The sequence below is a fragment of the Galeopterus variegatus genome, unplaced genomic scaffold (assembly GCF_000696425.1).
Source record: "Galeopterus variegatus unplaced genomic scaffold, G_variegatus-3.0.2 Scaffold1111, whole genome shotgun sequence".
In the NCBI taxonomy this organism is placed as follows: domain Eukaryota; kingdom Metazoa; phylum Chordata; class Mammalia; order Dermoptera; family Cynocephalidae; genus Galeopterus; species Galeopterus variegatus.
The window spans coordinates 315,756-325,993 of record NW_007727222.1 but is presented as its reverse complement, the minus strand read 5'-3'; the positions used below and the strand labels follow the sequence as shown (position 1 = coordinate 325,993).

General features: G+C 54.2%; 2 protein-coding genes across 2 annotated transcripts in view; both read right to left on the bottom strand.

Annotated features, from left to right (window-relative positions):
* The window catches only part of SOAT2 (sterol O-acyltransferase 2), a 10,907-nt gene extending 7,929 nt beyond the window's left edge, over positions 1-2,978 (bottom strand). Inside the window, 6 exon segments of the mRNA XM_008574831.1 lie at positions 471-527; positions 529-576; positions 896-955; positions 1,712-1,848; positions 2,351-2,406; positions 2,873-2,978. Of these exon segments, the coding sequence (XP_008573053.1) occupies positions 471-527; positions 529-576; positions 896-955; positions 1,712-1,848; positions 2,351-2,406; positions 2,873-2,978 (464 nt within the window).
* A 1,203-nt stretch (positions 2,979-4,181) lies between these two features.
* On the bottom strand, positions 4,182-8,367 carry IGFBP6 (insulin-like growth factor binding protein 6). The gene is made up of 4 exons (XM_008574830.1): positions 7,992-8,367; positions 5,666-5,805; positions 5,369-5,488; positions 4,182-4,518 (listed from the first exon to the last, which is right to left on the bottom strand). Exons 1-4 carry the CDS (start codon positions 8,317-8,319, stop codon positions 4,396-4,398), a joined length of 711 nt encoding a protein of 236 aa, XP_008573052.1. The 5' UTR covers positions 8,320-8,367; the 3' UTR covers positions 4,182-4,395.
* Between the last annotated feature and the right edge of the window lie 1,871 nt (positions 8,368-10,238).

The following is a 10,238-nucleotide window of genomic DNA, read 5'->3' as shown; positions in this document are numbered from 1 at the left end:
GGGTGGGGGTGGGTGGGTGCTCTGTGGGAAAGAAGGACTCACCAAGGCACTTGTCTTGTGTGCATGTCTGACTTCCCCACAAAATTGGGAGTGCGTCATAGGGATGTGGTCTTCCCCTTACCTCTCTGGCTCCCAGGGCTGGTACTGAGTAGGTGCTCAGTGGAGGTTGCTCGAAATGAATATAACTGACTTGGAGAGGAGTGTGTGTGCACACACAGGTACATCTGCCTCAGGGCATGGTGTCCCCTGAGTGGCTGGCCCTGGGAAGACAGACCAAGGGCCATCCAAGGCTGGGGAAGGAAGGAGTCCAAGAGAGTGTTTTAGGTGGGAAGGTTATTGGAAGCAATGTTAATGTATGTCTGATAATCAAAGGGGGAACTGTGCCCTTTGGGCCAGCGGCAGGTGGGACGCTGGGAACCCAGGGGGTCTGATCTGATCAGTGTGCCTATCCCAGGTGGGCGGGGGCCTACTTGCCGTCATCAATGAAGTCGATGGCCAGTGTGCTGATAATGAAGACACAGACTGATGATGAACATGTGGTAGATGGTGCGGAAGTGCTGTACCTCCATCAGCTCACTGGAGGGACAGGGGTCCAAAGGTCAGTGTGGGAGAGTCTTCAAGTCATGTGGATTATGTTAGGCACTGGACACATGAAGGTATGCACCTAGTGACCCAGAACTTCCAGTTAAGGGCTGGGATGTTGCCAGGACTTCTCATCCTGGTGTCTTTCTTCTGCAACCACACCCATGGCAAATAGGGGAAACTGAACCTTAGAAACCCTCTCCTAGTTCCCCTGCAAACCATCCAAAGCCTGCGAATGAGGAATGAGGTGTCCTGGATCCCTAGCCAAAGGCCTTTCTTTTCTTCCCATGCCCTTTCTTCAACCATGACTTACTCAAGCAGGGATCTGCGGATAATGAATACTTTCTGTTTCCCCAGAGATGGCTCCCAGGTCCTGAATTGAGACAGTGGTTCAGGGTCAAGCTCTGCTATGGTCTGAATGTTTGTTCTCTCCAAAGCTCATGTGGGAGATTGATCCCCAACGTGGCAGTGTTGAAAGGGGGGGCCTCTAGGAGATGACTGGATCATGAGGGTCCTGCCCTCATAAGTGGGTTAATCCACTAATGGGTTAATTAATTAGTGGGTTATCATGAGTGTGGACTGGTGGCTGTATAAGGAGAGCACATGAAAATACTCTTGCCATTTCTGCCTTATGATTGTCTGCATTGCCATGGGAATCTATAGAGAGTTCCCACCAGGAAGAAGGCCCTCACCAGATGTGCCCTCTGGACCTTGGACTTCCCAGACTCAAAAACTGTAAGAAATAAATTTCATTTTCTTGTAAATTACCCAGTTTCAGGTACTCTGTTATGAACAACAGGAAACTAACTAATACAGGCCCCAAAAGAAGAAGGCAGAGGGCAGAGGGCAGGCCATGCAGAAGGCCAATACTTGGGAGCCAAGGGCAGTAGTAGGGGAAGGTCAGGGCCAGGGTTACAGGGCAGGACCAGGAGAAAGGATGGGGCCAGGACAGAGCAAGGCCCAGATGGTAGAGGCCAGGGTCAGGAAGACAAGATGATAAGGGAAAGCTGAAATCAGGGTCACGCCAAGGCTGGGAAAGGGCACATGAGATGATGTTTATGACACATGATCTTTACGATGGAGGGGCCCACTGTAGCCATTCCCCAGCTTCCTGGGTCCTCGGACTCACTTGCTCAAGGAATCTGGGGGAGTGGAGGGCAAAGATCTGCCTTGTGGCAGATGGGATTGTGTAGCCTTCCACATGGCCCCATCCAGCAGATCCAGCAGCTGTCCGTGTGCTTGCTTCAGCATTTGTGTCTTCACAGCCTACAGGACAAAGCCAGGGCAGTCCCCACTGTCCTTCTGTTCAGTTAGCCGTCCTTCCATTCACCAAACATTTCCTGAGCTTCTCTCTACCCCAGGCACAGTGCTAAGCTAGGGATAGAAAGATGAACAGGCCATGATTCCTGTCCAGAGATTCCCCCAGAATTGATCTCCTTCTGGCTTCCCAGGACAGCAGTGAAGATCAAGGAATGAGAGTAGGAGCAGCACTTCCACTACCTGGGTCTGAATTCCAGCCGCATCACCTCTGATCCTCAGTCTTACCCCCGACCTCTAGCTCCACTAACAGGAAGATCCCATTCACTGGCTGACTTTTGGCCCCTTCCCTGAGGACCTGTGTTTCAAACCCCTCCATCTTAGCCCTTAATTCTAACCTGATCTTCAAACTCAAGAGCAAATAATCTTTATCACCACGCCAGTCCTCACCCCTGCCTCCTGCCACCCTAGGACCTGTCCATCTTGACCCCTGACCTCTGACATCCCTCACCTCCATTTGTCGGGTCCGTTGCACCAAGTCTGGAGCTCTGTGCATCTCAGTGTTTCCTAGGGGGAGGGATCAAAGGGCACACTTAAGCGGGAGGAGTTAGGAGTTAGTTGTGCAGACTCCCCCCTCCCAGGCATCCTCTAGCCAGGAAATGCTTCCTGAATGCTCAGCAGCCTCCCACTCCCCAACAACTCGATATCTAGTATCATGGGTGAGGCAACTAGAAGGGGAAGCTATTTTTGCAGGGGGTGAGGAGAGCATTGACAAGCAGGGAGCTTGATGACGTTTCTGGAAACAGGCTATCCAGGGAACAGGAAGCTGCTCCATTCACCTTCTGGGGTTAAAGGACCAGAAAGATAAGGCATGGCCACAGCTCGGAATACCCCTTTTCTCCTCCACCTCCCAGCTGTGCGGTTTGGGGCAGAGGCCAAGCTCTGCATTCCTTGGCCTCCCAGGACAGCAGGAAGGATTGAAGTGAGACAGTAGGAGCCTCCTCTCAATAATGCTTCTCTGTTCCAGCCCCACCTGAGCTTTCTGCACTCCCACAGGGTGGCTCACCTGCTCCAGAGGGCTATTCCTGCTCCGTTCCCAGCCCTTCTCTCCTCTGCAAATGAGCCTCCCTTCGCTCCATGATGGCAGTCTTGAGTGGACAGCAGTGGCCGTTGCCTGTGTTCCCTCCTTTCCTTCACAGCCTGCCTGCCGAGCTCCTGTCTCACTAAGCTCAGCTGACAGCTCCAAAGACTAAAGTCCTTTCAGGAGGAGGGGGCCTCTGAAGTGCAATAGGCTATCTGTCAGGAGGGCAGCACTTCTCAGATACGGGTTCTGTTCTGCTGTTTCCCAGGAATGGCCACATCTGCCCAATACCCCAACCACCACTCGGATGCCCAGCTCCAAGTGTGCCATCCCTGCCTCGGGAATGGAGGCTGTGTACATCATGGGGAGGTGAACTTTGCCTCTCTGAGGTTTATCACCTAGCATGGCTTGCCTTCCAGTCTCTCTCCCCACAGGCTGAAGGTCAGGGAGGCGTCAGAAACATCTTCCTGTATCAGTGCCTTTAGCTCCCTTAGACCTTCAGGTAAGGGGTGTGAATATGTACATGCAGTATTATTTGGATGGGGTTGGCTTCTGTGACACTCATAGTGCTGTGGCCCCTCGGGAAAATGCTGGGTGCCAGGGCCCCTGAACACTACCTGTCTGGGTTAGCATGTAGGCAGAAAGGAGGCTAAACAGACACTTATTCAGCACCCAAGGAATGCCAGGTACTGTCACAAGTGGAAGAACCAGATGTGAATCTCCTTCTGTCATTTAGTGGCTATAATTTGAGGCAAATAACCCAACATTTTTAAGCCACAGTTTCCTCCACCGAAAAACAAGGGTAAAAAATCCCTACCTTATAAGATTATTGTAAGCACAAAATGAGCTAGTCCTGGAAAAATCACATGGTCCAGAGCCTTGCCCGTGGAGTAAGCTCAATAAATAATAATTTCCTTCCCTTTTTTAGTGGGAAGTAACAGAAGGATAAGTGCTTTGAGAGTTTCTCTTTGTTGGGTTCCTGCTGGGGATTAACTATTAATCCTTCCCCTCCGCTTGTGTCCAAAGATCAGTGTTGGAAACAAGGTCGCAACCTCAGATTGAAGCCATGATCTCAGTGTCTCCCCTTCTGCCACTTCCCCCAACTCTTGAAGCCTCTGCCAATGGCGGTCTTCTGCATTCCAAGTGCAGTGGGATGGACTGAAGGTAGTCCACAGGAAAGAAGTGCTATGTGTGGGCTGCAATGGGGGTAAAGAGGGGGCCAGGGGCTCCAGAAATGTGAGAGATGGACACAGAGACATAGGCCAGAGACCCCTGACACAGTTTTATTAACGCCCCAAGCCAACACCAGCAATCTTTCCAACCAGATGTATAAGGACTCGGGGGTGAGAGAGACAACGGGGCAGGGCCTAAAGGTGGATCATGGGGTTCAGAGCCCCAAGTTACTCATCACTCAACAAATAACTCAAGATGACAGCTCCATGCTCCTGCCAGTGGCCCTGCAGTTCCCGAAAGCTTTAGCCACTACTCCCAGCGGGGCAGGGGGAGCTTCCAACACCATCTGGAGAGCCCGACAGGGGCTGGCCCATTCGATCCACACACCAGCAGGGACCTCGGCGCTGCCCCTGGGAGGAGCGGCACTGGGGAAAAAGGCACACAGATCAGAGGCGAGGCCCTAGGCTTCCAGCAGGAGAAGTGGGAAGGGACTCCTGAGTCTGAGTATGCAGAAGTATCTGAAGGTTCCCTCAGGACAGTGAGGCCCACTGGGTTCCCTTCCCTTGGTTCTCTCTCTTCACCCACTAAATTGTGCCCATTCTTCTAGGCTAGACAGAGTTTTCTTTTTTTTTTGTCTTTTTCCGTGTCCGGCAACGGATCGCAACCCTCAGTGTTGCCCCTGTACCGGACCGGGGACCGGCAACGGGATCGCAACCCCCGGTGCTGCTCCCGCGCCTCGCTCAGCCAGTGAGCGGGAACCGGTCTGTATGTGGGATCCGAACCCTTGGGTGGGAGCGCCGCCGCGCTTCCCAAGCGGCGCACTTATCCAGTGCACCACCAGGCCGGCCCCTAGACAGAGTTTTCAAAGCGTGGTTTCCAAACCAACAGCACCAGCATCACTAGGGAACATGTTAGAAATGCAAATTCTCAGGCCCCACCCCAGACCTCTGAATCAGGTGTCCTGATGCCTCAAGTTTGAGGGCCACTGAGTTAGGCCATCCCTTAGGTACTCTAAGTCCTGTACTCTAATGGTTATTCTTTATGTCCGTGTGGGTCCTGAAGTCTAATTTATGCAATTTTTTTTTTTTTTTGGAGGCTGTCTGGTAGAGGGAACTGAACCCTTGATTCTGGTGTTATAAGGCTGTGATCTAACCAGCTGAGCTAACCAGCCAGCCCCTGATTTGTGCAACTTTGTAAGGCCTCCCTCTATACCTGCCTCCCCGGACTATCTGGTTGAAACCTTGAACTGGAGCAAGGGAAGGAGAGTAGTCTCACCTGCCGCTTCCGATAGAAGCCTCGATGGTCACAATTAGGCACGTAGAGAGTGTGAGCCCCACGGTAGATCTCAGTCTGGAGTTGCTGCAGCACTGAGTCCAAGTGTCTGCGACATGGGCCCTGGCGGAGGGAGAGCGGGCAGCTCAGAACTGCTCCAATCCAGCTCCACTGCACAGCCCGCTGGCCCCACCAGCCCAGGACCGATGTTGGAGATTTCTCCAGGCCCAAGGGAGCAGTCTCAGATGGAAGTCTCCAGGGCTCCCCACCCCTCCTGCTCCCTACCTGCCCCAAACTTACCATCTCGGTGTCTTGGACACCGCCAGAGTTGGTCCGGGCAGGAGCGGTAGAGGTCCCTGGATTTCTCTGTTGGTCTCTGCGGTTGGCGTCCTGTGGGCGGGTGGTCCCTGCTTGGGGCTTACTCTCCTTAGGATTCTCCTCTACAACCACAGGAAGAATGGGAGAAGAGGCCAGAAATCAGCCCAGACACCAAAGACCAGAGCCATGTGGAGAAGAGCCTTGCCCACCCTGCTGAAGTGGGCAGAAGAAAGGACTTACGGATCAGGAGAAAAAGTAAGGGGGGTTAGAAACTAGCTCCACCGGGGACCGGCCCGTGGCTCACTCGGTAGAGTGCGGTGCTGATAACACCAAGGCCACGGGTTCGGATCCCATATAGGGATGGCCGGTTGGCTCACTGGCTGAGCGTGGTGCTGACAACACCAAGTCAAGGGTTAAGATCCCCTTACCGGTCATCTTAAAAAAAAAAAAAAAAAAAAGAAAGAAAGAAAAAAGAAACTAGCTCCACCGATACCATATCCTGGCCTTGGTTTCTTTCTCTGAAATATAGGTATATTAATTTTCCTGACAATATTCCCCAGAGTAATTCTAAGGCTTATAAGGGAGAAGCTTTTTTTTTTTTGGTGGCTGGCCAGTATAGGAGAAGCATTTTGGAAAGCAAAAATCGAGAACAAATACAAAGCACTATTGGTTAGGGTGAGGATTTGGGCTTTGGGAGAAAAGAGCTGGCTGTTCCACCAGAAGCCAGCAGGGGGTGCACCAAGCCAGGGAGATGGGGTAGAAGAGAAACGGATGTAGGAGGAGGTCAACAGGGACCCAAGTGGAATGTGTGTCCCTGCTGTGACCTTGCCATGACTCAGCCCACCCCTCCCAGGCCTGAGATGTGGTTACTTTTGGGGCACTGCAGTGGGGACCTCTCCCTCCTGGTCCCCTGTGGCTCAGCCCAGCTCAACCCCAGTGCTCCCAGGAGCATATGGATTCAGCCCTTAACTGGGACAGGCTAAGGGCAGGTTGCAAAGGTGCAGGGGATGAGGATTTTCCAACTGCAAGTTGCTCCTGGCTCTGGATAAAGTTTCCGGGGGCGGGGGGTGGGGGGAGCTGGGGAGAGCTCAGGACTGGAAAGGGGTGAAGAAATAGGTCAGGGCTAGGAAACAGCAGGGAGGGGAGTATGCACTGCTTAGAATTTGTCCCAGCATAAAATTAGATATTAGAACCCCAGGGATCATCTCTCCTTCCCTATGCCCAAAGACAAGCTCCCATCTGCCCACTACTAGCAACCCCAGAGCCATTTTCTCTGCAATCCTTCTTCCTCGGTGTACCTCACCCTCCTCTGACCTTGTCCCTCATTCCCTCCATTTAGCACCCAACCATGATCATGCTCCAAACTGCCTTCTCTGACCCATTCAGCCCACCCCTTCCAGGAGGACCCTTAGAATCCTAGACTCAGGCATTTGGGACTGTAAGAAACTCCAAGTTGATTTCCCATCCTTTTCCATGGAAGAAAACAGGAATTCAGATGCTTCTGGGGTGGGGGCAATTTGCATTTCCTGCTCTCTTCATCTCCCTGTTGTCCCCAATTTTTCGGGTGCTGATTCACTTTTGTCCCACCCACCCAGTGACTAAGTCTTCTATTCTCCTCCCAGGAGTAGGGTGGCGTAGAGCGGGTAGAGGGTTCTAAGAGGGTTAAAATCATAACCCTGATTTGGCAGTTTCCCTCTTTTCCCACCTCTTTCTCCCTCCCCGAGGCCCCTCAGGGCCTGCTCTCAGTCCCTGGTCCAGTCTGGTAAAACTCTGGATTTGGGGCATCTTCTGTTCTAGTCTCTATGTTCAGGTGCTTGGAACACTGGTATAAAGGGGAGAAAGACATTTCTCAGCGTGTGCAGAATTTGGGAGTCTTGGATTCCTTCCCTCCTTCCCTATGTGGAAGCTGGGAATAACATTTGGGTCCTTTCTCCAGCTTGGGTTGACTAGGGTTGAAGGAGCTGGGCCTACTGGGGCACACGGGATGGTCCTAAAATCCTCCACCCCACCCCCATCCCCGTCCTCACCCTTTTCCCTGAAGAGAAAATAAAGGGAGCAAAAGAGAAGACTGAGAGCTCAAGCACCTCCCGGCTTTATCCCCAGGGCCCCCAGCCACACCCCAGCCCTAGCTGCTCGCCGCACTTGCCCCGTACCCCCTCCCAAATGTGCTCCCCAAGGTCCGGGAGGAGGAAGCGTCAATGACCAGGACCCGGAGGCTTGCAGGGCTGCCCGGGCCCATCTCTGCAGGTCCCTGCCTGGAGAGATGCGGGTCTCACGTGGGCGGGGCAGGGGCGGGGCGCAGACTCACCAGAGGGCGCGCGGGCCCGGCGGCAGCGGCCCCGACCCAGCAGCAGCGCCCGCAAAGGGGCCTCGTCGTCCTCGGGTGGTTGGCACTGCAATCCTGGGGCGCAGTTAGGGGTGTAGACCCCGCAGTGCTGCCCCTCTGTCCTGAGACAGCCCCCAGCTTCTGCACAGCCCTCCGCCGGCGGCCCCCCATCCTCCTCCACGCAGCCCCCTGGACAACCCCCCTGCACCCCCTGCCCGCAGCCTGGGCACCGCGCCAAGGCGCCTCCTGGGCGGGCAGCGAACAGCAGAGTTAGCAGCAGCAGTGGCGGCAGCAGCCTTTGGGGGGTCATGGTCAGGATTTTTGCCCCGTCCAGTCCTCCCAGAGCAGTCGTAGCGCAGCTGCTGCCCGCCGCCGCCCCTGCGCCTTAAGTAGCCGCCGGTCGGGGGCTGGGCCCTTTAAGAGCCAGGTGAAGGGGGGTAGGTGGGGGAGAAGGCAGGGGCATTCCCTAAACCGGGTGGAACTGGAAAGGCTCCCCCTCCACCTGGGTCCTCCTCCTCATTCTTCCCTGTCCCCCCCTTTCCCAGTTTCTATTTACTTCCCAAATTGCTCTGATTTTTCTTGCTTTGTTCCCGGGAATCTCGCCCGGAATTTGGGAGCTGTACAGCTGGCTGGAGCGACTGAGAGTGGGGAGGGGTGGGCAAAGGGGAGGTCGGGAGTGGGATGAAGGAGCAAACCTGAAATGCAGTTAGTGTTTGCGTGTAGGAAGAGGAAGGGCATGCAGGGACTCCGCTGGGGATTGAGAAGATGGGGGCTAACAGTGAACTGGGAAGGGACTGTATGTGGGGGTCACCAGAGGGATGTGGGCAAACGTGAGGAGAGAGAAAAGATGAGGGGGTCTTGTGGGAAACTGTTGCTGATGAGAGAAGTAGACCAAGAGAGAGGAGAAGGGTGAAACTGGGGAAGGGGCAAGAGAAAGTATCCTTGAGATGTGACTGTGGCCTAACTGGGGTAAGACCATAGAAAGGGTTGTGGGGAGCAGGGGGTGAAATGGAGGGAAGGGTAGGGAGGAATACGCCTTGAATGAACTGTGGGAAACCTTGGCATTAGGGCGGGGACATGTGGAGTCTGGAAGGATTGGAGAGGGGCTGAGTGCTCAAGGCTGAGTGCGCTGAACACCCGGGGGGCCAGGAAAGGGTGGAATTGGCCAGCTGAAACTGGGGGCCGGGGGCGGGGGCAGCTAGAGGAACCCATATTCTGGATGCTCTTGGAGACTGTGGCCAGAAAACAGACCCCACCCCACCCCTGTCCTTCAGGTCAGCCTGCCCTTCGTTCCTCTCCTTTCCCAGAATCTGTCCCCCTCCCCCTCAATCATCCACTGGTGTTTCTAAATTCATCAGGCTGTGCTGTTCCCTGGGGGGATGGAGGGGGTTGTAGGGGGACTGATCTGGGTGTTTCTGTCTGCCCATTTGCCTGCCTTGGCTCCGCTGGTCTACCTCAGCTGCTCCCAACCCACCCTTCCCAGGCAGTGCCCGCCCATCCCCAGCTCTCCTAGCCTGGCCTAGGCCTCTCACAAGAGGGAGGAAGAGGGACTGTTTCCTTCGCAACACACACCCGCCCTGCTCTGGGTTATGCAACAACGGCCATCTCATTCTTTCCTAAAACAAGGGCTCTGGGCAGTGACTAAGTTTAAATTCTGGGCCCCAAAGCAAAAATATCAGGAAGGGCTTCTTGAACTTTTAGGTAAATACTAAGTAAAATGAACCTCACTCTCAGCACTGTTACCCAGGCCCTGAGGTAGGAGAATTGATGCAGACTGGACAGGCAGGGAGGAGGGGGTTTGTGGGGGCAGCTCTCCTCCACCACAGCTCTGCGATCTCTGGCCACAAGCTCTGATCCAGGGTGAGGAGATTGGTTCCTGTCCCCCAAACCCTTATCACTATTTTGCCCTGCACCTGGTTTTGGCCTCTTTCTCCCTAATAAGATGGAAAAGCCTATGAGAAGTTGTGAAGAGGGAAGAGATGACCATGCTCTTTGCAGGATCCCAGTGTGGATTTTTAGAGGTGTTTGTGTTCCTCCTTTGTAGGTTATCTTGCTGAGAAAGCCCAACACTCTCCTAACTTCTAACACTCACCTCAGTCCTTCCCAGTCCCTCTCCCTCATCACCACTACCACCCCTACAGACTCCCCCTGCTTGCTACTCCATCTGCCCCACAAGGTTACCCCCTGCAGTCTAAGCTGGATTGCACAATCCGGTACCCCACCCCCACC

Coding starts and splice junctions, on each gene's coding strand:
- IGFBP6 (XM_008574830.1), bottom strand. CDS start 8,319: ATGACCCCCCAAAGGCTGCTGCCGCCACTGCTGCTGCTAACTCTGCTG. Junction 5,806..7,991: donor CCGGGCCCGCGCGCCCTCTG/GTGAGTCTGCGC, acceptor CTGTGGTTGTAG/AGGAGAATCCTAAGGAGAGT. Junction 4,519..5,368: donor GCTTCTATCGGAAGCGGCAG/GTGAGACTACTC, acceptor CTTTTTCCCCAG/TGCCGCTCCTCCCAGGGGCA.